The following is a 26,568-nucleotide window of genomic DNA, read 5'->3' as shown; positions in this document are numbered from 1 at the left end:
ACTAAAGCGCCTCAACCTTAAACAAGTTTAAAACGTTCCAGTGAGTCCCTTCCACAGACACAGGACAAACAAACCAGGGCACTGTGTTGACGGGTTCTGTAAATGTTTCTCTTTATTTGTAAGTAAATGCAAAGTCAAAATGAAATACCTCAAACGATTACACAACAAAGGTCATCGTAGCAGAGGCTGATTAGATCCGAGTTGTTAATAGCAGCAACGATATGCGAACACAGAAAGAAGAAAGCCGCTGTTTCCCACCCGGCGCCCTGTGAGAAAGGCTGCACAACCTCACGATAGTCTCACCGACTGACACAGTGCTGGTAAATAGACAGAGCTTCTAAACATGAACAGGAGACCACCATGCATTTATTTAACGCTGCTGTTACATCTTCATACCGCAGCGATATGAGACACACGATATAGACTGGGCCTTTTTTTGGTCTTTTTAAATCAAGCAGAGTTATAGTGCTCATTTACATAATCAAAATACATTCATAAAAAAGTCAGAAGTGGTTTTCTTTATAGTTTATACCTTATCTTTGAATATATATTTATATATATATATATATATATATATATAAGCTATTTAAAGAAGCGATCTCATGTTACAGGCATTTTCCAATTAAACTTAATGTGTTTAAGGAAATGTATGCAGAGCAGACATTCATCCAGCATGGCAACAGTGGGGACAATGGGAACTGGCCATTAACCCCCTCCCAGCAGTAAACAAACAAACAAACAAACAAACAAACAAACAAACAAACAAACAAACAGTCTTGACAGAGACCCTTGAAAATCACACTGAAATCCGTTAATCATGCTGATACGTACTTTTAATTGGAATCAAAGACAAAGAAAGGGAACACAGACTGAGTGACAAAAGAGCCATAGGTTACTTCAGAGTGGGCGAGCAATAAACAAATCTATTCAAATTACAAACCCGACTCGCGGGAAAGCAGCAAACGACCACAGCGGCAGTGCGATTGCCTCATGTCTCTGAATGAGAAACATCACTTCTAGCAATAGGCGATCGGCGCTAAAAGCCACGCGGGCGCTTTCCTGTTGCCATCTGGAAGAGCACATCTGCAGGCTTGTGCCGAGTTCGTGCTTATTTCAAACGACCGGCTGGACGAGGTAACGGGCCACGAGGAGAACAAGCACACACCTGAGCACATGCATGTTTACACCCGCTCTATGGAGGTGCACACTTATGTTAGTACGGCTGGCTCACAGACAGGCATGCTGATGCTACCGAGGAGGCGTCAGGTCACAGTGAAAGGGTGGCGTCGCCGCCACGGGGTCATGTCAGGTCATGCACATGTACAGTGTGTACTAGGTGTAGGCAGAGACAGAGTTAATGTAAGGCAGGAGGCAGAGGAGTCGTGAAGCTGCGCAACGCACATTAGCTCCATAGGTGACGATGGGGTCAGCTGTCAGATGTGATCTGAGCAGCGCAGGGAGCCACAGCCAGCAGCATAGCTTCCATAGAAACACGGGAGACGCTTTGGCTTGTCTGGAGCGCCTGTGAAGCCCAAGAAGTAGCATGCAAAGGAAATGAATCAACCAGCGGAGAGTCGCCGAACGTGGGACCCACGGCTGGACCGCGTGGACCCCTGCCTGCCTACAAGAGGCCACTTCTGCAGTGGCTGTAAAATCATTGTTTTGGCACTTCTTGTACAGCTTAAACAAACAAAACCTACCTCATATACACATCTGTTAATCAAACTGGATTTTTGTCAATCCGAACCATAATTCTTACCACAGGGCTGTTATAGACTGGTGTTGGCTGAAGCTTCAGAGACGGAAATGGCAACACGCAAAAATTCCCATCAAATTTCAATAAAAAAAAACAAACATTGAATCTGCCTCTTCAGGATCCCTCCACCATAATTACATAAATGTTTTTTAATATCGTCCTCACATCAGTATCTTCTCTTTTCCATCCTGATGAAGTCAAGGAATTGAATTAGGTTGTGATTTGCTCTATGGTCAGCTGTTTCCATGTGGGCCGGGCCAGCTGGGACACGAGACCACGCGTTCTGAGAGCGGACCGGCCTCCACAGAGAGGCTGCTGTGGGAGCTACAGGCGCTGTCATCAAACGGGGGCCTGTCATCGTAGAGTCTGCTCCCGGCACATCATCACATGATCACATCTGATCACAGCTGATCACATCTGATCCTGGTGCCTGGACATTTTCGCCTATTGAAACTTTCAAATGCATCAAAGGCTTAAATATATAAAATAAAAACTCCCCAAACAGATGTGAGCAGCCCTGATTTTTTCCTACAACATGAAGTCAACAGAATTCATACGCGTCACACACATTTTCTTGCAAATATAGAACCTCAGAAAAAGCCTTTTTTATACTTTAACAATAACACAGAGAATAATATTTCTTGATTATATTCTTGTCTTGGTCATGCATTCACAATGAGGCAGGTCATTACAATAGGTGCACACATTATGAATCAAAATGATCAATTTATCATTTTTGGAAGTATCATCAACAAGCAAAACAGATTCTCAGAACAGAACATCTCCAACTTGCTACAGACAAAAAAAACTGCAGAGCCCCACAGAAACATTAGAGTGGTATAAAAAAGAGAAAGAAATCCATTTTTATATATAGTACAAAAAAATTGGCACAGTATTCTTCAACCAGCGTTGCTGCGGCCTTCAGACCGGCTGATGTCGGAAAGCCCCCAGATGGTGAACCTACGAGCAGAAAACCCTGAGAAGGGAAGGAAGCACAGAGACAGACAGGGAGACAACACAGATAGAAATAGACATGTTACTGTAATTACTCATCCAGCGAGCAGGAGCTTTGATGGCCAAATGTGAAATTCAAGTGACAATCCACACAGGAACAATCGTCTGTGATGCATTATGTTGGTGCTTAATGAGCCATAGTGGCTATGTAGGGCCCTTGTCTCCCTCTCATGGCAAGGGTATATGAAGTGTCTAATCTTGAATGTGCACAAATAACAACGGAAACAAAAACAGACATGGAACAGTGCCACTCGCTCTCACTCTAATCCTGTTAGTGTAAAGGCCCTTCTCCGCGGTTGCCATGGTTACCCGCTCTGTTTTCATCTGCGGCTAGGGGTGACATCACACGGGCGCCGCCGGCAGCTGCAGGTCGGCGCGAGACGCTCCTACGCTGGAGGCAGGAACATGGAGGGACGTCACGGCGTCCCACGCGCCGCGGACGTGAGGGCGAAGGATCCGCGTGTAGGAGGCGTTTCCACGGAGCTCAAGAGCCAAAAAGGACAGGACGACTGCTGATGGAGCAATTAACGAAGCCGGGGCAGAAAGGAAGGAATGAGCGAGCGACGAGTGAAGGCGCCGCACCCCGTCTCAGGGTTCATCGCTGTGGTGGCGTTTGTGTGGAAGTCAAGCTACGACCACATAGAAGTAGGGTTGGGAATGAAAACCTCAGCAGATCTTCAGCACTGGGTCAAAACACCACCAGTCTGTCTGAACCGCGGCTAAACGACGTTGGCTCTCTTTGATATTAACGAGCCCTTAAAAATGAATCACTCATCACCCAAAACATTCATCTGTGGGCAACAAAACCAAGGCAGGCCACTTACTCGTCCGAGTCCTTCTTGTTCTCCTCGATGTAGGCGATGGACTCTGAGCGCAGCCGGTTGGTGACCTCGTAGGTGCGCAGGGTGACGCCGAAGATGTCCTCGTGGTAGCGGTTCTCGTCCTGGCGACAGGAAGAGGGAGCAGACGGCGTGAGGCAGGACGGCCACGGTACCGTAACTGTGCTAATAGAGGGACCCAACCAGGTCACACACTTTAAAGGCAAACGGACACCTGGGCTCCAGAGCCTCTCCTCCTGCTCCTCCTCCTCCTCCCTCTTCCTCCCTCTTCCTCCTCCCTCTTCCTCCTCCCTCTCGTCCTCCCCCCCCCCCCCTCCTCCTCTTCCTCCCCCTCCTCCCTCTTCCTCCTCCCTTCTCCTCCCTCTTCCTCCTCCTCCTCCTCCCTCTCCTCTTCCTCCTCCCTCTCCTCTTCCTCCTCCTCCTCCTCTTCCTCCCTTCCTCCCTCTCCTCCTCCTCCTCCTCCTCCCCTCCTCCTCCTCCCTCTCCTCCTCCTCCTCCTCCCCCTCCTCCTCCTCCCTCTCCTCTTCCTCTTCCTCCCTCTCCCCCCCCTCCTCCTCCTCCTCCCCTCCTCCTCCTCCTCCCTCTCCTCTTCCTCCTCCCTCTCCTCCTCCCTCTCCTCCTCCCTCTCCTCTTCCTCCTCTTCCTCCTCCTCCTCCTCCCTCTCCTCTCCTCCTCCTCCCCTCCTCCTCCTCTTCCTCCCCCTCCTCTCCCTCTCCTCTTCCTCCTCTTCCTCTTCCTCCTCCTCCTCCCCCTCCTCCTCCCTCTCCTCCTCCTCCTCCCTCTCCTCTTCCTCCTCCCTCTCCTCCTCCCTCTCCTCTTCCTCCTCTTCCTCCTCCTCCTCCTCCCCCCCCTCCTCCCTCCTCCTCCTCCTCTTACCCGGAGCTTGCTGATGAAGAAGCCGGCGTCCTCCAGGCTCATGTTGCCCTGCTGCTTGATGACCTGCTGCACGGTCTTGAGGACGTCTCCGGCCATGGTGACGTCTCCGCACACGTAGATGTGTCCGCCCTCCTCCCTCAGGCACTGATACACCGACTCTGACAGCTGCTCGCGCAGCACGTCCTGCACGTATTTCTGAGAGACAGAGGAACGATGAGGGACGGACGATGAGGGAGCGAGAAGTCAAGTGTGAGAAAAGTCGGAAAAGAAACAGTGGAAAGGTCAGGAAGCCGCTGGTGCAGCTACGAGCTAAACAGGCTGTGAAAGTAATAGGTTCTGTTTAACCTGATGGATTACGTTGAAAAACCCTGACTGAGTGTTATCCAGAATTCAATCACAAAGGTTTTTATTCCACTCTTCCTTTTCTGTGATTTAATTTCAAACCCACGCAGCCGTCGCGAGCTGACTCATCCGCATTCACAGACAGCTCGGTACCTTTGGTTTGCCCGGCTCTCTGGAATAGGCCCCGTAGAGCTCCTTGAACACATGCTTGTTCTTGGCGTGGATGGTCTCCTCCTTGTAGATGTGGTCCATCTCGGACTGACGGCAGCCGAACACCAGGATCATGGGGCACGGCTGGACGTCTGGAGACGGGGTAGAAGCGGTGTGAAGACGCGTTTCTCCACATGTGAGATAGCGATTCCCCCACAGGGAACCAACCTTTGTGCTCCAGGTCGTACAGTCTCTGCTGCCAGAAGCTTCTGAAGGGGGCGATGCCTGTTCCGGGACCCACCAGGATGCAGGGAGCCTGGTCGTCTTTGGGAAGCTGGAACGAAGGCGCGCTGAAAGGCACAAACCACAGGCAGCACTGAGTCCCGCGTCAGGAGGAGACGCGCTATTTCGGGAGACGTCCCGGTTTCGCGCTCACCCTCGGACGAAGCACGGCACCATCTCCCCCTTCTCGATCCGGTTGAGCCACGACGAGCACACGCCGTGGTGTGTGGGTCCTCTTCCATCTGAAAGGGAGCATTTCCAAGCATCTCTCTGAGTGGCACTAACCAAGGCCGGCCCCCATTAAAGCCAGATTGCAGGTGTTCGTCTAACGCGTTTAGTGTTTCAGAACTAACGATGGAATTTACAGTTGAAGCTGTTTCCTCTCATTTTTGTCTCGGTCTAAACTGGTTCTAGTTACTTGGTTTGGAGACAACCTCCCCTCAGCTCTTTTCTGTGCGGCGTTCGGTGACATCTCCGATCTTTACAGCAACCTTTAATCCACCACAACTCACAGGCTTTCATCCGTGACAGACCCTGAGCCGAGGCACAATACGTGTAAAGTGTTTTCAGTGTTTTCGGAGCATTTCTGCTGAAATGTCAAAAACGGCCACACGAAATGCCAGGGAAAACCGAGACACTTAACAGCCTAACGGGAGCACTAAAGTTTAAATAAAAAACGCCTGCAGCTGCAGCTCCGCGGAGCTGGAGCCGCGGGCGGCGCCGTACCTTTGGCGCGGTACGACACCACGGCCACGGTCAGGTGGATCTCCCCCGGGTGCAGGTCCGGCGAGGAGCTGATGGAGTAGTAGCGCGGCTGCAGCAGGGGCAGCTGGGTGAGCAGCAGCGTGGAGGGCACCTGGATGGAGGGGAACTCCTCCATCACCTCCACCAGCGTGGGGTTGTTGTACCACTTCCACTCCTCGTACTCCTGCAGCCCCTTGGGTGTCAGCAACAGATGGACGTGTGTTTATTTAACCTGCAGCCCGGTACCTTCCAACGGATGCAGCACTAATTAGGCCACACTAACAGACAGGACTTAACATTTCTGACTGGAGAGCAGGAGGCGGCCACCAGCAGATGGATCAACACTAGCAGGCTGAAAATCTTTGATATGTTCTAGGCTTTTTCTCTGTTCTCAAACGGATAATGAGCAGCACAAAACCCCGTTGAGACCGGAGCAAGGTTTGAAGTATCTCATGCTCAATTATCAAACCTTTATCATACCTTGGCTTTGTCCACCCTCAGATGAGGTCGTCACAATAAAATCCTATGATAACACAGCTACAAGCCACACACAGATGCCTGAATGGTCGCTTGTTGTTCTTTCCTCTCTTCTCCACCCGGTCCAGGCAGATGGACGCCCACTCGCAGCCCGCGGGCTCCGACATTAAAGGGACTTTTCCCATCTAATCTCTTCTGACGTGAATTAACGCTGGCAGTGGGAATATTTATAAGCTGCCTCAAGAGACTGGACTAGTCAGAGAAGCCTGCGTTAGGCCTGAAATAAGCTCAGCGTTTACTGCACACAGGAACAGAATCGATCCCCGGTGCTGATTCCACCCCACTGTCTTCGGAAGTCTTCCATCTTTTCCCTTTGCTTCGGTGACAAAGATTCGATGCATGAGCGTATGAGTCACCGCTTGGCCTCAGCCAGCCTCATCCACACATTGACAAAAATGGAGAGCGAATTGTGGGAGGGGGGGGGGGGGGGGGGGTGAGGAGCAGCTCCGGGTTAGAACCATCAGCGCCTTTAATTTGGCGCCAGCTCCCTCCACTGTACGCGCTTCCAGCAGTGAAAGGGCATCAGACGCACAACATGTATCTCATCTGCGTTGATGGCAAACATACAGTAATAAATGTGCACGCGGCCATTTTAATAAAAAACGTGTCTACATATTTGTCATTCAAACAATAAAGGGAGACTATATTTGAGGCTGCAGCCTACGCACATGCTGAATATTGCATGGCTCATACGTCTGGTCACGCACGCGCTAACCAGCAGCAGCAGCTCAATAATTCTAAAGGTCAGAGACAATGCGCCAGTTTACCTTGCTCAAGAGCTCGAGTTTCTTTTTGTGTTTGTCGCTGGTTGCCAGAGCGGCGAAGTGCTGCAGCAGCACGGGGCTGGGAGGCGTGGTGATGTCCAGGAAGTACTGGAAGGCCTGGTAGATGGTGCACGGGGGGATGCGGCTGGCGCTGGTCCAGTTACTGATCACGCCTGCAGGAGGGGAGAGGCTCCAATTCAGACTTCATGTGAGCTTTAACAAGTCCTTTGTCAAAGCTGTTTGTATCAAAGTGAGGCCTCTGAGGTCTGCGTTGGACATCCTGCGGACGTGGCGACGCAGCATCACCCACCTAGGGCAGTGTTCCTCTCCTCCAGGAACTCCACTTTGACTATTTGATTGACAGGTGGGGCGTCCTCCAGTTTGTCTATGAGCGCCGTCACCAGGTCCTCGTGGTTGCCGGGGAAGACGCCCAGATGGTCGCCGGGCCTGTAGCTCAGGCTGTCGTGGTTGTTTGTGTGGAGCCGCACAAATATGGTGGAGCGACTGCAAAAGAGAGCGGAGCCTCAGGAAACGACGCCGCAGCATTTTCAGCCCGTTCCATTAATAAAACGCGCCTTCACGAGCTGAGTACGACGGACAAATGCGTGACAGTTGCTTTTTCCTGTGAAGCCTTTGCCTTCACATACTCACTTGGATTTGGGACTCTGCAGGTTTTGAGATTCGAGCATCTTCGCTCCAAAGACCTTCTTCTTGTGTATAGTGTGCAACGCTGTGGGCACAGAAACAAAAGCAATGACAGCTGGAACCCAAACACAGACGCTTCCACTGTTCCATGAGCTCATGTTTGAGCCCCAGCATCCACTGCAGCCTCAGTAACAAACATGTGGTGGAGTCATCACCTTCCTGACCCCATGTTGGAGCTACAGCGTAAACGTTATAATTTACATGACAGGGTCTGGAGCTACAGACCTACAGGGTTCCATTCTATATTTTATTCTGCAGCTGCAGGTGACGTAACGGCTGAGTCACTGGACTCGATCGGCTGGTTCCTGCTGCTGCGGTTACATTACGCTCATTCTGTCCTGCGTTTCATATCGAGGCGCCTCGTCGTCGCTCTCTCTCTCTCTCACTCACCCTCTGTGAGGGCGGGGGCCTCGGCCGTGTACGTCAGGCGGAACTTGCTCTTCTTCCAGCTGCGCTCGTTGCTGATCAGCGAGTCGTTGGCCTTCTCGATGTTCACGTCGTCGCCGACGCAGAAGACGTCGCAGGCGGCCTGGAGCGAAGGAGCACGGGCGTCAGCGTCGCACACGCAGCGTCGCACACGCAGCAGCGCACACGCAGCGTCGCACACGCGTCGCACGCGCAGCGTCGCACACGCAGCGGCCGACGCGCGCTGACGATGCAGCCGGCGGGAAGACAAGACCAACCTTAAAAACCTTCTTGGCCCAGGTTCTGAAGGACTCCTCCTGGCCACACAGCTCATCTCCCTCGCCCATGCGTAGGATGCGCTCCCCCCCCAGCTCTTCAAACAGCGTGTCCACAGCGTGGGCAAAGGCGCAGAAGTGTGGGTAGGCCCTGGAGCCAAGGCCAAACACTGAGAACCTGAACAGAGAGAGAAGCAGGTAGAGTCAGAGCGAACGGCAGCATCCGCAGAGCGCCACCACCGAGCCCACATCTGAAACTTGGCCTTTTTCCTCCCTCTCAACTTCCTGAGAGGGAGGAAAAATCAACACCGATGCTGATACTGGTACTTGTCCTGGAGCCCGGTTTCAGATTCACATGACATTAACGTCAAATACCTGAGAGGTTTTTTTTTCACAACAGGTCCCTCCTGCCGCTTTGCTGTTTGGCATTCAGCGCTCATGTTTGAGGATTCTCTCTTCTTTAACTCTTCACTGCCCGAAGGAGGTTGATAGACAAAAGAGTCCACTTTTATAGAATACACGGGTAAACGTTACATTTGATTTGGAGAAATACCCCAGTTGGGTAGGAATTAGGAATTCGAGGTTATAGTTAGTAAAGTTTATAGTAAATAAAGTTTTGCTTTTCGTCAGAAGATGCTCTTTTACTTTATCATTGACCCACTTGTTTTCGCTTGTTAGATTACTTTCATGTTCGCACGCATGAAACTGTCAGAATACGGTTTGTGCTGCCAAGAAGTTTTGTCCATAACCGTTTCCAAATGGAAGACAAGCCTGTGTTTTGGAGAACAATGGCATTTACAGGCGAGAACTCAGCGCGGAAAGTAATCTAACAATGAAGTCATTAAATCTGGAGTTTAGTGCTATTTTATTATTATGATTATTGTTATTAGCAAGAACATTTTTTCCATTTCACGTGTTTATTTATATCTTATAAACAAAAATGTGAGTAGAATTTTGAAGCTGGGTTAGTGTGATTGGAATGCTGATGTTTTTTGTGTTTTTGCTTCAGATTTATCATCATTTTAAAGCACTCACTGATCTATTTCTCATTAAATACTGACTTGTCCCAGATCTGCTCGTTTACCTGACGTTGGCCAGAGGCCCCGTGCTTTCGAAGTTGATCCTGGTTTCTGGCTCGTCGCTGGACGACTTGCGCGTGTCAGAGTAGGACGACACGCTGTTGAAACGGACCTTGTAGCTCCTGAGAAGAACAGAACAGTGAGGTGTGAAACTGAAAGCCGGCGGACGCGGCGGCTGAGTGAGGGAATGAACTCACTTCCTGTCTTCGTTGTTGGATGTTGGATGGCGCATTTCCATCAAGGCACCTCCAAATTTCTACAATAAAGCGGTGTATCGTTATGTAGTTCCACACATCCATCTGTCACACCATAGATATACGAATGATACCTCTCCATTTTCAGGGGGGTCTCCGTTGCCAAATGTGCTGGTCACCACTAACACCAGTGTCTCGTGCTCCAGATCCACCACGTCGTATTCGTCCATGGACATGACCTAGAGATGGAGACAAAGCGGAGGTGAGCCGAGCCCACGCTCGCACGTCTTTATCTCGCTCTCGTCTCCTAGACACAAACTCCACACGACAGATAACCCGAGCGTGTGAATCCGGGCTGAACACGGAGCCGCTGGCAGAGGAGGAGGGTGTAATGACCACTCTGTCCTCGCCTCTAACGAGATGATAACACGCTGCTGCCGCGCCACGAGCGTCCGCGGTGGAGTTCGTCCGCACACGCTCTGCGACGCACACAAGCAGAGGCGTGAGGAGAAAGCAGCCCCCCCCCCCCCCCCCCCCCCCCCCCCCCCACACACACACACACACACAGCACAGATCTGCCCCCGGCGCTCGCATCTGTCCCGGCTCCATCTACACACGCCCCCGTGCGTGCATCACTCTCATCGTGTATGATTGATCACTTTGGGAGAAAAGGAAGTGACCTGGAGGAGAAGCAGAGTGTGAGACAGAGAGCAGCTTGTTTTGCCTTTCCCTCTCTCTCTTAGCAGATTCGCACGGCGAGCGCTGCTTCGGGATCTTGTCTTAAACTACTGCACCGCTCAACGCTTCGCTGGTTAAATCTCGCCTGTGACTCGAGGCACTTTACTGCATGAGAGCGGAGGAGAGTACGACAAAAGATGCACTTTCTTCCTCTAACCTCTTGTCGCCCGTGCTCAGCCGGCATCTGCTTGGCTTCAAGAGCGCGAGCAGGGCGGTCGGAGACTATGGGGGTCTCTTATCTCTTTGAAATCCGGCTTTTTCAATTAGAAGGTGAAAATGACGGTGACGCGAGCCCCCGTTCCACCGCCTGATTAGATGATGCAAGGTGGGAGCAAGCCTACCTTGGCGTCGAACGCGTGCTTGAAGATTTCACACAGCGTTTTGGCGTAGTCACGTGATTTGCCCGTCTCGGTGGCGAACAGGATGGTGGCCTTCACCCTCTTGGCCATGGCCTGGCCCATGAGCTTGGCCGAGAACTTCACAGCCCTGCGGGAGCCAAGGGGGACGGGGAGGAGACAAGCACATGAATCATCCACGGGCCGGTGCGTGTGATACATCTGATGAGCCATTAGCGCTGGGGAGGAGTGCGGCTCCCTTCAGCGGGCTGCAGCTGACGTTATGTCAAGGTGGCAGAGGGATGACAATAGTGATTACCCAGTCTGTCATATCCTCCAGGCAATTATATTAATAGCAGAAGATGCACACACGCGAGTACATGCATCCACAGACAGAGCAGCTCTGATTACTCCCCGAGGGGTTGATTGGATGGATGAATTTTACCCCTGAGTAAACCAGCTCCCTTCCCATGTGTCAAACTTTCGTCAGGAGCGCGATCAGTTGAGGCGTCAGATGATCACACTAAACTGCAGCCACATCTTTCTCTCTAGAAAACTCCAACGTCAATAATTTTGCATCGTTCTAGTGGATTGTAGTGAACGAGTTCACTCACTTGGCGAGCTTCTTGAAGCCGATGGCTCTTTTCTTGGTGGGCGTCCCATTGACTCCTTTCCACACGTGGGTATTCCAAGGATCAGGCTGATGCATATGAGAAAAAGGAAGGAGAGTTCAGGGATCATCTTTGTTGGAGGTTAAAATCCTTTCCAAGACACAGAGACGCCATCTGCAACACTCAGTGTTTTCCAGGACTTCCCTGCTTTGCCATTAGCTAAATATAGAAAACTACCCACGTCCTCAACTGCAGGTAATGATATCCAGCCTTTATTTCCCTTAATGACTTAATATAGCTCAGCAGCCAACCCTGTGTAAACACGAGCGCAGCTCTATAAAGTCCTGTAAAGAATGAATAAACAGCTTCATGGTCGACTGAAGCTAATCTCAGTTAGCATCGTTTGTTTGTTTAACTGATCTCCCATAAAACGCTGGAAGCGCATGTTAGGGATTTTAAAAATCATTCTCACCTGATACTCAAAGGAGGGGGTGAGGCGATAGTTGAGCATCTCCTGGTGGAACACGGGTGTGATGCTTCCGGACATGGGAGGAACGATCCACACCCAGTCTCCAGGACAGCCTCCCCGCACCCGGTACTCGTTCTCCATGTGCTTCATGAAGGACTCGGTGGCCGAGTGATGGTCCACGATGGTCACTTTGCATGTCTGGAAAGGGAGACACATCATTTATTTATCTGACAGTTTTTATCTGACGCATTTGTGGTTAAAGATGAACCTACCTGGAAGCTGTGCAGAACAGCGATGTTGATCTCCACCAGGGCTTGGTCTTTCCACAGCGAGGACGTCTTCCTGGTGTCCAAGGCCATCTTGTTTGCAACGTCCTATGGAAAACAGGGAGAAAGTGCAGCGTGACATTTTCCTCCATTTGCAGAAGGAGCCACTGATCAGTTTTCTCCTCAGTTAGAGGAAGGACAACGCTGATGGTGATGCAACACATGCTCTTTCCTCTGCTCAGGGTTTCCGTCGGTCTGTGCCCACACTCCTTCCGCCCCTTTCCAATGAAGCGTGCCTGTAATTTGGCACCACGCATTACCTCCAGGATGTTGTAGCGCGAGCTGTCACAGAAGTCCCTCACGCCGATCTCCGTGCCCATGTACCAGCCGCTGAAGGGGCAGCCGGTGAACTCCAGGCCTCCGATCTCCAGCAGCATGTTGGCGACTGCGGGGAGGCCGTACCACTTCAGGTCCAGCTCTTTAAACCACTCGAACCTAAGCACAACTGACGGGTAAGTGCTCGATGCGTGATGTCAGGTCCAACATGCACAGGTAAACACATATCTCATAGAAGACATGGTGCCAAAACAGGCATTAACGCCGCTTGCATGTGTGTTGATGGCGTTCAGTGCTGGGCAGAGCAGGACCTCAATCTAACTCCCACGACTCGCTCCTTACGCCCTCTGGGGGGGTTGATAGCGTCGCTTTCAGCGTATTATTTTCAGAGCTGGGTCTAATCTGGTGTAATGATGAGACACTGTTGGTGGTCGCAGCCTGTGCCAAGCTGCTGCCAGAGCTGAGGGCCAGTTGATGCAGGGTATGGAGCAGGAGATGCCAATTTCGGGGGAGTCTGGCAGGGAGCGCAGCATGTCGAGGGATTCTGAAATGCTCTCTCTAGCGTGTAGTGATGTAGTGATCTGCGCCTGCATGTGTGAAAACCACTATAGCACGAGATCTATTTCTCTCATAGTTGTGGGTATTTGATATAATACTCTGTACAGTAGCTACTGATGGAACCAGGTTTCCTTATGAGGTAAAGAATAGCAGGAAGCTTGAAATCTCACTAACAAGCCCCACGGTTCCCACAAACGATGCAGCAACAGATAAAGCATGCATGGCTGTGTTTCTGGGAGTTTTCAGCACGGTTGGAATGTGACGATAACCCAATCAGACCCCTCGGCTTGAAAGCAGCCCATTGTTTAAGAAGAGCTGTTAAGAGATAAGCGCGTGGGCGGCTGTGCGCGTTCCTCTGCTCTTGTTTTGCCGAAATCCTGTGTATTTCATGCTTAAGTGGGAAAGCGCAACTCACTTGGGGTGTGTGATGGGCACCTCCAAGATGAGGTCTTCTGGGATCTCGAAGAGCTCGGGGTCGTTGCCGTTGGCCTGCAGCAGCAGGGGCAGGACGTCGAAGCGGCCCTTCGGTGCCTTCCACCCCAGCTGCACGCAGATCTAGAGACCAACAACCACATCGGAGTTGACGCTTTGTCCGAAGCGACGGCTCTTAACTGATACAACTCATCTCGTGCACCTCGGTAAATTCCACATTGGCGGGGTCTCCCAGAATCTGTCCGTCCGGCATTTTGTAGCCTGCGTAGCGAATCAGCTGAGCGTTCCACACTCGAAAGTCATGCTTGCCATCTGTCCTCTGAGGGAATATGGTGATGGCCGATCTGGAAAACAAACAGAGTTCACAGCGTTCATACGTGACTGGTAATAATGTCCTCATCCTAATGCTGATAGCTGAACTGTGCAACAGGTCATTTAGGTGTTGTGTATGAACATTTAAGCACATTTGTTGCTGCTAACAGATGCTGTAACTGTGAATGTAATCGAGCCATAGGTCTTTTTGATTATATGGTGTCAAAGGACTCGGAGAGGTCAGAGCGGCGCTTCCCTTGGTCTTTTCCACCGTCCACTTGTGTTGTTTTTTTTTATTCTTAATGCCGCGGTCGGGTAAAAGTGTTAATGCCGCTAAGCTGATGGTGAGTCGCTGAGGAGCAGCTGTCGTGAATCTGGGCCAGTTGTGCTGCTGTAGCAGTCTACATCCGGAGCAAACGCTCCCTCAGCTCACAGACTGGCATGAACTGTACAGTAGCCGGTGGCCGGGGATTGAATTTCTGAAAGGAGGTTCCACATTCACTGCTGCTTGTGTCAAACATGAATTTATATCACCCTGCTTCAGTCCATGAATGTTGTTAAAATGCAAAATAATTGGTTTATTAAAAAAGGCTGTTTTTTCCAGAGTTACACATTTTATTGGCCAAACATTTAATTAACAATATCTTAATGTTAATTAAAGTCAATTTGATGATTCAATATTAAATGAGAAACTGCTATTCAGTCGTTGTTTACTTATTATCTCATCTTTAAGCACAAATCAAACATTTAACATAAGGCTGATAAACATTTAGTGAGCACACAGAGAATCTCTACTCACTCACTGCAAATATTTAGTTAAATGTAGCTGTGACATCATCTTCCACTTGAACCTCAAGGTAAAACTGCGTCACAGCCGTCTGTTTGACGCCGTTGTAGGAATGGTCTGTTTTGTCTAATTGGCGGCTCACGGAGGAAAGGCAGAACCTTTCAGATCAGTTGCAACGTGTTGCAGTAGATTCGCACGTGTCCGTGTTTATTTGTGTAAAGCCAGGACGCAGGGCTGGCTCCTGTCAACATGTGTCTCCAGGCTGTCCTTCCCAAGGCCAGGCTAGGTGTAGTAATGAGTCAGAAGCCATCCATCACCCAGGAAGGAAATATGAAGTGTCACATGTGATTAGGACTTGGCAGAAAGTGAACGAAAGCTGTGCAGGTCTGACAAATGACTGCTTGTTTGCGAGGTCTGCCGCCTCACCAACAGGGCAGTGATTGGTGGCGAGACACTGACAGATAGACAGGCAGCAGATAGTGTGAGAAACAATGTGAAGTGACAGAGTGCACGCTGACAGATGGGACCGTGGGTCAAGCCAGGGTGCTCGGAGATGGAGAAGGGTGATGAAAAACATGGAGCGACAGATGGGAGGAGGAAGGCGTGGAGCGGGAGGAAGGCGAGCAGAGCAACAGAGCCGCTGCTAGAGCTCCTACCTGAGGTTGCCTTTGTTGGTGGCGTACTTGATGTGGTTGCAGATGTAGTTGTACATTCCATGGGCGGTGGTGCAGTCTCGAGCGTCGAACACCTGCAGAGCCAATGGAGGAACTCCCAATCAGGCGCGTGCACAAGAACCAGTTCAAATATGAGCTCGAGTTTCGTCATCACCTGCAGCTTGGACCACTGGATCCGGCCGACGCAGCGGGCAGCGTTCCTCCAGGCGTGCTTGGCCCCATAAATCAGCTCAGTGTCCTTCAGCTGGTACGTCCCCGAAGCCTCGATCTCCTTGGTCACCTCCTCCCGCCGGTCCAGATGCGCCTTAGAGCCGAACCTGGACGCAGCAAAGCACAGGCAGCGGTGAGTCCAGCTGACGCCTGGCTGCCCGTCCCCGCCCCCCGCGCCCCCGTGTGGGACTTGCCTCCTGATGGAGGTGTAGTACTGGTCCAAGAAGTCCGTCGCCAGCGGCAGGAGCTCCTTTCTCGTCCTGGCCTCGTCCGCCTTGCGAACGTTGGGGATCATCACGGAGCCGGTGCACACGTTCTCAGAGCACAGTGGCGTCTGTGGGAGAGAAGACGGCAGCGCGGGCACCGGCGTCAGTCCAGCGCCAGGAAGCGATGGCCGCCGGCACATGGCGCACTTTTCTCTTCATGAGCAAACATCTCCACACATTGTCAATGACTTCCCAGTCATATGCTAAGTAGCAGTGACAGAAGCTGCCCCTGCATGATTAAACCGATAAAGCATTAATTGCTTCCAGAAATATTTTTCTTCTCACCAGCAACAGAGAAGCTGCTGCATCCACGTCTGTGATTGACTGCGGCATGAGAGGAGGCACGGCATCCTTTTAATTTACAAAAGGCAGATCACATTACCCTCCTCTCCATTCATTTTAGATAAAGCAGCTAAGCCTCGGCCCGGCCAGATACGAAACAGAGCCACAAGCTCACAGCTAATGGAATAATCCAATTCTACTCAACTTTTAATTTTGGCTGTTTCTTGAACTACAGTGTGATTATTGCACATCTCCTACGTTGCAAGAATATGGATTTACACAGCGCCAGTTATTTCAGCCTCTCCTGCCCAAAACATGCTGATCAAGACCAAATTATGAGCTGCAATTTCCCAAAATCTCTCCACCGGCGTTTCCCAGGATAAAACACAAAAGAGCCGTCAACGCTGGAGCAGTAGGTCCAAAAACCCAAGAAATGATAGCAGTTAAAACCCAATGTTCACTAAGGTAAATGATCAGAATGCAAACGAAGGCCCATGACTGGCTTTGCACTTTCCTTTCACACAGTTGGCATCAATGCTAATGAATGAGTAAATCAGTGAGTCAGGGACGGGTCTCTCCATTAAGCAACGAGAGGAAGACAGAAAAAGTGGGGAGCGAAGGCCGGAAATAAGAAAACAGACAGATGGAGAAGGGAAATTGCTCATAGCTGAAAGCGAAGCCAGTGTGGTCAGTTTAATATGATTAGAGCTGAAGTCAGCTGTCACTTTGGGTTGTCGTAAATGCCTTCACCAGCTTAGAGAGCAAATGAGTGAGGCGGAGTGGACAAGACCCCAGCGTGGCTCGGACTGAACCAGTCCAGAGCAAACTTCTGCCGACAAATTCCAGCATCGGCTGGTTCACGACAACAAACAAAATGGCCACCAGGAAAAAATGCAAAGGGAAGTCAAGCACGAATTAGAGAAAGACAAGAAGGACAAAAATAAAAAGGAGGATTAAGGAGAAAAAGTAGAACAACAGAAGATGAAGCAGGAAAACAAGGAGCAAGAGGTGAGGACGTGATGGGAAATGACGCCGAGCGGAGCAGCGAGCGTTAAAAATAAAACAAAGGGAAGCAGTCGTGCCCCAGCACGTCCGCTCGTCACGCCGCTTGGGGCATTCATGGCAGCCAGCTGGCCTTTTGGTCGACGGAGCCGCGTCTGCGCTATAATAAACCCAAGGATGCTATTACAAGCCGTTCATTTGAATACAGCCTGTCCGATGGGGCGCCGCAGTCGCTGCGCTGCTGTTTGCTGCTCAGACGTGGCTGTTGTGGCGCCGGCGGACGGTTCTAGCGGCTCAGCGTGATGCTAGGAGCCGTTAGCGCTTCATGGCTAACGCTAACGCAACAACAAGATCTGCAGGACCCAACGGGACAATGTCCCTCCATCACTCATTCATCAGCTCACAACTACAACCTATAAGCAGCCAAATGAATGAATGGATGCGTTTGGTGACTCATTCTGAATAAATGCACCAAAGTCACAGGTTGTGTTTACTGAAAATGCAGCTGTTTGTGAGGTGAGGCTCGCCCTGTGTTTTCCCCCCAACCACGCACTTTCTGGCTAAATAGTAACGAGATGAATCACCGACAGCTCAGGCGGACGCTCTGTAAAGCATGAATAGTTAGAGACGAGCCGAGAACAGGCACAACATGCAGCGCTATTATTCTCCAATCTACTTGACTTGCAAATGACGTGGTGCAGGCTAAATGCTGCACCGGCGGCGCCCTGGGCTCCTGGACGCTGGAGGCCCGGGCGCCGCTGGCCGACGCGGAGCGGCAGCTCTCGTCCTCAGGGGCAGATGTGTGAAGGGCTGTGCGGCTGCGTCTCCATCCTGCCTCTCACCTTGCTGGCGTTGTGGTACAGCGTGTCGTTGTAGATGGCGCCGTTCTCCCAGTTCTTGACCTTCATGAAGCGCGGGCACTTGGTGGGGCTGCCGTTCTGCTGCGTCCGGGTCGGCGACGTCTGGCTCTCGGCCCCCGGCTGCAGGGAACAAACAGGCGCCTTGTCTTTAATGCAGCTCTGACGCTCTGCTTTACCACAAGCTGTTAACGGGGAAAAACAAAGCCCCGCGGTGGGAAAGTGTGTGCAAGGTGCAACAATGGCCCATTGACTGGCAGCTCTGGGCTTTCTTTATTTTAACAGTAACAGTGTGGAGTCTTTGCTCTTTCTTCTCAAGGAAAATCTGTTTGCCATTGTGCCAGAGTCTCTCTCACACAGTCTTATGTACAGAAGCCACTTCCATTCCCTCCTTCATCCATTTCTGTTTTATTTCCCACTCCAGAATAAAGGCAATCAGCATTTAACAGCAGGCTGACAGCACGCTAACTCTGGCTCACTGGGTTTTCCAATACTCTAGCTATTGACTGATGAATGCCTGCAATTTAACCCCAATGCCAACCGCACGCGTTCCTTCTTTTGTGAGGGCAATCAATCCCACACCTTGGAAGCTCTTTCATCATCTCCTACAGCCCCGTTAATCGTTCAGCGGAGCAGCTTCTGGAAACTGACACAATGATGGCGCTCGCCGGGGCGACGAGTGCCGGCACTGTCACACCGGTTGAATCTCATTGTCATCGCGTGTCCTCTCCAACAGCCAGCGGAATGAGGCCGTCTGAATTGGATTTGATTTCGCACACGCACGGTAAAGAGCTCAGTTGCAGAGTGTTTGCGCCGCGACCCCCCGCTGAGCAGCGCCGATGTGACACGTAGTTGTCGCCCAGGTTGCGGACACGCGAAGAGACACTCGGGCAAAGAGTCACAGGAAAGAGTCGGCCGCGGTGATGTTTGAATCAACTGACCGGCAGCTACAGCTCTGACATTTACATTTCTAAAGTAAGTTTTCCATCACAGGCATGAGAGAAGCCTGTTTATACCAGACGGCAAATGTCAGTTTACTTTTAAATGTGTACTGATGGTCACTTTAAATGTCAGAACCACTGTGGAAGCACAACCTCCTTCAGCCTTAAAAAGATTCCTTGAGAGCACGGTCCTCTGTCTAATGAATGACCAGTAAAATAGATTAAAATGGCAAGAAATATCTGGACCACGGGGTCATAGAGCAGGAGAGATAACGTCTAACGAGGGCCGATGTATCATTTGGTTAAATGTGAGCGTTCCGTTGCTTCATTTTTTATTTTAATTGGCTTTTCAAGCTAAAAAGGTTCAATAACTGTGAATGTAAAAGCGTCGGCTAATTTATGAACCTGTAAACTGAAAATTAAGGTTTCATCTAATCATCAGCATTAGCAATTTTATATAATATTTCCAAAGCCAAGTAATGGCACCGCGACTCTGCAAGAAGCTGCTAGACCACACAGACGTTTAAAACAGCCATCATGACTCAGTCACCCAGCAAAAGTGTCTGGTGTGGATTTTTAATAGAAGGGAACAGCCACAGAGCGAGAAATGAACAGAACTGACGCTAATCTGATGACGGTAATTTCATAATAGGATGTAATCACCGAAGTCACTCTGCTAAATGTAGTTATGCAGAAAAAGTTCCTCATTGCAGTGAATTAAAACTTATAATGAGAGAATGGAGAGGATAATTGCAGCACAGGGGAAGATGGAGAACGAGAGAAAGAAAGTCAGACCGAGGAACGGAGTGATGCTGCATTCATCAAATATTGATATTGTGACGACTCGATTTATGTTTGGAGGCCATTGAGCGGTGCGGTGTCAGTGAGTCGGCCCCGGGGCCGGTCCTATGCTCTAGTGGACCCTCAGAGCTGCTGCAGGAGCAGAGGCAGAGGCCCTCCCTTTGCAAACAGAACATGACTTCACCGAGGTGAGAGAGACAGGCTGCGTTGACCTGAGCTCAATGACACAAAACGTCCAAAAATGAACCACCAGGTCACAACAGAGGAGCTTCCTGCTGAAGCGTTAGTGCATCTGCCTTCAGCCAGACTCAGGCTCCCCATCTGTGAGGCATCTATCCCCATCACATCCATTCTAGCTGTTGTGGAGGATGCATCACCCCCCTCCACACACGCACGCACACTGACTCTCTGCTCTGCAGGTCTGAGGAGCTGGAGGATTTCAAGAGGGGCCACGATGGATGGAGGGAGCGATGGATCGGCAGCTGCACGCATTCATTAGGCCTCCTGGAATTATTTTGCCCCATCCGCTCCCATTGATGGGGGCTCGAGTGATGTCACAAGTGGGTGGATAACACGGGCCATGTGCAGATTACGATCCCTCTCACAGACGCTGAGGCCTGGGACCAGACCTCCTCTGTGAGGAAGGCATAAGCTGGATTTAAGGCTGCACCAGCTTGTTCTAATGTAGGTGATGGGCTCCTCAAATCTTCATCACTAAGTGCGGATGTGCATGCTTAGCTGCTAAAAGCATGTGGGCCAATAGTGTGGATTAGTGCGTGGGTCATCATACACTCGCAGGCATTAGACTCAGGACGCCGGCTTTCTGGCACCAACACGTTTTTGGACCAGAGCGTTCAGAAACGACAGCAACATTAACGAACGTGGTGGTTTGACTTTACCTTGTCGATGTCAGCGTTGTTGAGCACCGGCGACATGTTTTCCAGCATCTTGTCGTTATCTGATGCCACCTGCAGAGCTGCGTTGATTCCTCCTCCGAGGTCCCTGGAAACCGAAGACAAGTCAGGTGTGTGAGGTGTCATACGTGCAGGGCACGTTTTCAAAATAATTGATAAAGGCTGTATTCCATCATCCATCCATCAAACTACAGGTTCCCTGTCGACACAACAACAACAAATTGTATTTCTATAAAGACACCCCTAAAATCTAAAAACAATCACACATGAAGCATGAGTAACTTCACTCTGGGCTTCAACTATATCCCGAGGTGGTGACTTAGTCGTGGAGAGGAGATCCCTCAGAAGAAAACATGCGAGATGTCAACATGATGCCCCGAGATGCCCCCCCCCCCCACACACACACACACACACACTGTATCACCTGCCGGTGTTTCCCAGCAGCACGTGTCATGATGATGGGAAACAGTCGCAGGCTTTCCTTTCTCAGGAGCCGGTCCACCCTCGCTGATGGAATGGACTCACTCTCATTATCAGCCTCACGCTAAACGGAACCACATCTGGCCTGTTTTCATTTCTGTGCCACTCACTGAGAAGGCTTCAGTGACCCCAGCGTGAAGGGACTTCCCCAGAAAGGGACAAATGACTGGAGTTAATTCATGAAAGAGAGGAGGACGTGCGTGGATCGGTCACGAATGAGAACAAACGCAGCTGAGAAGAGTCGGCTGCACAGAGCTGGGGACGGAATAACGGCTCAGTCTGAGCGATCCCTAAAAAAAAACCCCAGTGGATCCTGCTCATGGATGAGTGTTGATGTGCAGCATGGTTCCAGGCGTCTTAACTACACGCTGAGAAGCCTGATGCGAAAATCCACAAAGGGAACGTGTGGAGGAACGTGTGGAGGAAAACCCACAGAGGGTTGTGTGGCAGAAAGCGAGCATTAGCACAAGAACTAGCATAAATGCTAATGAGCAAAATGCAACTGTATTTTCTAAAATATTTATATCTGAGCCAAAGCCAAACATTCAAATGAAATGAAATTTCAAACTTCCTTTAACTTTTATTCAACCACAAGCTGCATTCTTGGTTTACATCATTACGTTATTAGATTTATGTTAAGCACCGTAACTGAAACAACACATATCGTAAGCAGCGGCTTAATTAAGGATTTCTGGAGCCCAGCGTGCAGCCGGCGTTTAGCGGCTCTGTGCTGTGAGTCACGCTAGGTGAGTGGGAGCCTGTCTGTAGCAGCTAATGAAGCGCAGCTGTGGAAAGGTTTGTGGGGACGTTCTTTCAATCACGTCTTGTATCAGCCAACAACCACCTCGTTGACGAGTGCTTGACCCACATCCTGATGCCGTTCTAGCTGCTCGGGTGGAGCCAACGAGGCTTTGCGTCGCGTATTACCAGGTCACTTGGATCTCCGCGTCCCTTCTGGCCGCGTTCCTCTGGCCCTCGCCGTTCAGCCCCTTTTTGCTGTTTTTGATGAGGCGCAGCACTGGTTCGATCTCCCTCAGCAGCTCGTTGTTCTCCTCCAGCCCGTTGCACAGGACGGCGCCGCAGCCCCCGTCTCTCAGCAGGGGGTCCTGGCTTTGCAGCTCCGCCCTCTGCAGGATGGAGGAGGCCCTGAGCTGCTGCTGCTGCTGCTGCTGCTGCTGGCCGGGGGTCAGCGGGCTGAGGGGGGGGTGCAGCTCGCAGGACCTGGAGGCTGGGAAGGCGGGCCGCGTGACCCGCACGGTGCGCTGGCGGCCGTCCCCACACAGCGTGGTCTCCAGGTGGGTGGTGAAGCCCTCGGGGCCGCGCAGGATCAGCACCGCGTGGCTCTCGGGGGACACGTTCTTCAGCGTTTCCAGGGCCCGCTCGTAGGACAGATCCACCAGGGGCTTGTTGTTGACAGCCAGGATGATGTCGCCCACCTGCACCAGGCCACACTCCTCCGCTGCGCCGCCGCGAATGAGGTCTGACACAATGACAGGTGGCTTGGACACCCTCTGCTTCACCAGGAAGCCCAGACCACCAAGCTTCCTCTTGAAAAGACGCACGGAGATGATGTTGGGCTGCAGCTGGCACACCGTGGGCTCTGACTCCTGCATGGTGCCTGTGAGGTGGTCTGTGAGAGTGTGTGTGTGTGTGTGTGTGTGTGTGTGTGTGTGTGTGTGTGTGTGTGTGCTTTTGTGAGTATCTGTGTCCCCAGGGAGGTTTCTGCAAAGCAACAGAAGGAAAACAAGGAAAAAGAGTAAGAGAAGAGGAAGTCGGTGTTAAATGAGCACACATTACAGTGTGTTCATTTAAGAGAGAATAACAGAGTTCAGAGGCTGGTTTGACTCGGATGACGCAGCTACAGATAAAATGTCAGCATGGACAAAGTCGTCCACCCTGTCAGACCAGCTTATTAGTGAAAAGCCTTAGAGTTAGTGGGAGAAATGGGTCATAATAAGATGAAGGCACAGGTAAGTTTTGGAAAAGTCCCCTCCACCTTTCAGTTCGTGAGGTGCTTCTTGCAGCAGCAGCTCATCAGGCAGCAGTGTTTTCCAGTGAAACCGCTAACTGCATGTCAGCTGCGCAGACAGTGATGGCGGCTGTCACACACGTTTTGTTTGGACGCCAGTGCGCAACAGCAACAACAACAACAGCGTTTCCCTCAGCTCCTGTTATTTGTTCTGCCGCTTCATTGTCGCTGCACTTAAAATGAACTTTAACAACAGAACGACGCACCTCTGCGCCTCCGGGCGCTTCTCCAAAGTCTGTTTCGTCTCCTTTGACGCAAAGCCCCGACGCGCGTGCTGGTCGCGATCTGAAATCGTCGCATGTGGCCGCGTGGGCGGCGTCGCCTGGACCCAGCGTGTCAGAAAATACGAACCAAGCTGTTAAGACGCGCGTCGCGAGGCGAGAGCAGAGAATTCAGCACTAAGGCCAGCGCTCCGCCGCCGCCGCCGCGCGCGCGCGCTCCACGCGTCTCGCTGCTCCGCAACAGCTGACCAGGTGCGTTTCCGCAGTCTCACATGAGAGGAGACGCTTTTAAAATATAGAAATGTCAAAAGCAGCCACTCCAGAGGTCAGTGGATGACGAACAGAGAGTCCACAAGTGTGAAAGTCTCCCAGTTTAACTCTGTGACCTCACATCCACCGATGCTTTACATATTCACGCGCTCGCAGGTCCAGGTCCTGAGTCGGAGGCTTCAGGAAAAAGTGGCGCACATTCATAAATATTGACTCACCTGTCCTGAGGCTCAGGAAAAACTCATATCGGCGGCCCTTTAATCCTCGCCGCGTGGAGCTGCTCCCCACTAAGATAACCAATAACGGATGTGAATATTGATGTAAATGTGCTGGGAATGTCAAATGTGAAGCTTTTTATTCGACAGTCTTGCGGGTTCTGGCTCGGGGAGGACGATGCTACGTCGTTCTACACAGCTATTGACTAAATGCCATCAAATATTAGCGTTAAATCCAGACGGTTGTGCGTAGGTAGATGTGGGAATTACGATTATCTGTCCTCTGCGTTTTCCTAATAACATAATTTGAAGATATTCATAAGCTTGTTGACAATTCTAAATTAATTAGCAGCGGCTGTTTCGTGTCCATGGTAACCACGACGCATTTCTTCCTATTGTAAAGTTCCATTTTAAGACATTTCTTTCCTTCTGGTCTTTGGACCGATGCTTGGTGCCCGCTGCTGCAGGACGTGGCGAGCATCCAGGGGCCAAACGTTAAGTCACAGCAACGATTAATAATCACGTTTCTATGAGCCACTTACGGTTTATATGAGTCTCAGGCTGTAGACAACTTTTAATTGGCTTCAGGTCTTTATTTATCCAAAATGCGCACTGAGGGGAACTTGGAGTCGTGCACTTCTTACACAGTGTGGGTGTAATAAAAATGGGTCAAGCGGCGATTCTGAGATAATTCACACATTCCTGCATCAATGGCTCTGGTTATGTCGTGTGTCGTCATTACTCCGCACTCAGCAGCATCAAAACAAACTAATTTAGAGGACGGGGTTCAAACGTCGAGCACCGCCAGGACGGCGCGTGAAGCGGGTGACACATTTCCTCCACAGCTCCCCGACTGCGAGGACAAGGTTTCTTTCTGTCTGATTTCTGTTGTCAAGTGCGGACCAAACAGAAAGGAAGCAGCCGCAGAGCTGTGATGCTGCTCCGCAGAGAGAAGCTGCCACCAGGCTTTTACCGAACACCTCCTCCGAGAATCAGCGCATTTAAATCGAATAAATCTGTGTCCACGCGCACACAACTTCCAGGACTTTGCAAAGATATGGAAATAATAAATAAAATCCTCCAGTGAATCGTCACAGCAAGACTAAATACACATTTTAAAGAGCAACAGGTTCTGGCGACACTTTTCTCTCGCGAAATAAAAATAAGAGGAGCAGCGCGTGGAGGCTTGTGAAATGCATTACATTCCGCCTCAGCGCAGCTTCAGACCCGCTCCATCCGCTCTCCGTAACAGCGGAGCTGCGTTCGCGACCACCGGCGGAATGCGCACCTGCGTATTTCCAGACGGAAAAGGAGAAACTCACCCCTGAGAACGAGGTCGGCGTCACAGCGACCTGCTGCTGCTGCTGCTGCTGCTGCGGCTGCGGGAACTTGGGCTAAAACTCCTGCGCTCTCTCGGCGTCGCCTCAGCAGCGGCTGCACGGCTCTCACTCACTCACTCACTCACTCACTCACGCGCTCTGCCTCCAGAGACGAGGCACACTTGTGCCTTTGTGCGCACCGGGGCGCCGTATAAATACAGAGCAACGGGAGACACGGTGACGAGCTGCTCGCGAGCCGTGCGCGGGCATTTAAATGAACTGTAGGTGGGTTTAATAATGTCGACTATCGTCATCGCTCTCCTCACATCCACACTCCTCCCTGAGCCTGATAGGCCTGTTTGCAGAGACAGGGTTTACAACGCGCACACATACAACGATCTGCAATACCAATTAATCGATTAATCGCTCAGCTGATCGCTGAGCTCCCAATGAGAGTCAACATAAATGACACAGAAGTGGAAATTCTCAACTTTCTTTACATTTAACGTGTTTGTGCGTCAGCAAAAAATCCAAAGCTGCTGTTTTGAAGTGTGTGCTGACACATGAGCATCAGGAACAGCTGAATGTGAACTATTTAAAATTGAAACAACAAGCAAAAGGCAAATACATGAAACAAATGAGCTTTGGTTAAAAAAACAAGGTTTCAAAATGACTGTTCAGGGAACTACGTGTGAGAAGAGGAACGTTTCGAGTCGTTAGAACCTGAACAGATGTAAACACACCGTCAAAGTGTGATGAACCAGTGATTGTATAGAAGTGGTTTCCCAATGAGGAACTAACACATGTAGAACAAAACAAATGAGTTCACACCAGCGGGTGACAGGAAATTTTGATTTTCCTCGTTCCTTCGGCAAAACCGGACAATCAAAGATAGGAATTTCATGTATTACAAGAAACTGACAAGTGGAAACAATTTTCATTTCTTAAGCAAGGTTCTGGGAAGTTGATTGGCAGCGAGCTGAATGCTTGTATTGTGTGTTAAAGCTGTCCGTCCAGGAGGCGACGGTCAAACTGGTTCCCTGACACTTTCACTTCCACATGCGATGGAGATGGATGTGGTTGTGATTGTGTGGCAGCGTGTGAGATGCTGCGTCAGTACCAGCGAACGCAACCGAATCCTGAGCTCCAGACAAAAACTGGCAAAAGTCAAAGTAGGAGAGCGGTGACACACACACACACACACACACACACACACACACACACACACACACACACACACACACACCTGGACCGGCCCCTGTGTGGCGCTCAGTCTCACAG

General features: G+C 50.8%; 1 protein-coding gene across 3 annotated transcripts; it reads right to left on the bottom strand.

The window, feature by feature from the left end:
* Window positions 1–86: 86 nt before the first annotated feature.
* nos1 (nitric oxide synthase 1 (neuronal)) lies at window positions 87–25,556 on the bottom strand. Of its 3 annotated transcripts, XM_055511555.1 has the most exons (30): window positions 25,291–25,556; window positions 22,161–22,955; window positions 20,739–20,841; window positions 18,083–18,220; window positions 15,885–16,024; window positions 15,635–15,797; window positions 15,463–15,554; window positions 13,910–14,051; window positions 13,691–13,830; window positions 12,702–12,876; window positions 12,388–12,489; window positions 12,119–12,313; window positions 11,650–11,735; window positions 11,042–11,186; window positions 10,097–10,201; window positions 9,966–10,024; window positions 9,774–9,890; window positions 9,065–9,160; window positions 8,693–8,867; window positions 8,400–8,538; window positions 7,956–8,034; window positions 7,615–7,808; window positions 7,308–7,477; window positions 5,986–6,196; window positions 5,414–5,501; window positions 5,206–5,327; window positions 4,981–5,129; window positions 4,486–4,680; window positions 3,595–3,713; window positions 87–2,732 (listed from the first exon to the last, which is right to left on the bottom strand). In XM_055511555.1, exons 2-30 carry the CDS (start codon window positions 22,844–22,846, stop codon window positions 2,717–2,719), a joined length of 4,341 nt encoding a protein of 1,446 aa, XP_055367530.1. In that variant the 5' UTR covers window positions 22,847–22,955; window positions 25,291–25,556; the 3' UTR covers window positions 87–2,716. The 3 variants fall into 3 exon arrangements, with proteins under 3 accessions (XP_055367530.1, XP_029018514.1, XP_055367531.1); XM_029162681.3 differs by lacking the exon at window positions 9,065–9,160 and having other exon boundaries at window positions 25,291–25,555; XM_055511556.1 differs by lacking the exon at window positions 22,161–22,955 and having other exon boundaries at window positions 25,291–25,554.
* Between the last annotated feature and the right edge of the window lie 1,012 nt (window positions 25,557–26,568).

The sequence above is a fragment of the Betta splendens genome, chromosome 9 (genome assembly GCF_900634795.4).
Source record: "Betta splendens chromosome 9, fBetSpl5.4, whole genome shotgun sequence".
Lineage (NCBI taxonomy): Eukaryota > Metazoa > Chordata > Actinopteri > Anabantiformes > Osphronemidae > Betta > Betta splendens.
This window is presented reverse-complemented; position numbering and strand designations above follow the sequence as displayed.

Bases quoted from the DNA above. Each gene is read 5' to 3' on its own strand.
- nos1 (XM_055511555.1), bottom strand. From the start codon at position 22,846: ATGCAGGAGTCAGAGCCCACGGTGTGCCAGCTGCAGCCCAACATCATC. The intron at 16,025-18,082 runs GTGAGAGGCAGG...TCTCTCCCACAG, and splicing joins TGTACCACAACGCCAGCAAG to ACGCCACTGTGCTCTGAGAA. The intron at 10,025-10,096 runs GTATCATTCGTA...GCTTTATTGTAG, and splicing joins ACCCCCCTGAAAATGGAGAG to AAATTTGGAGGTGCCTTGAT.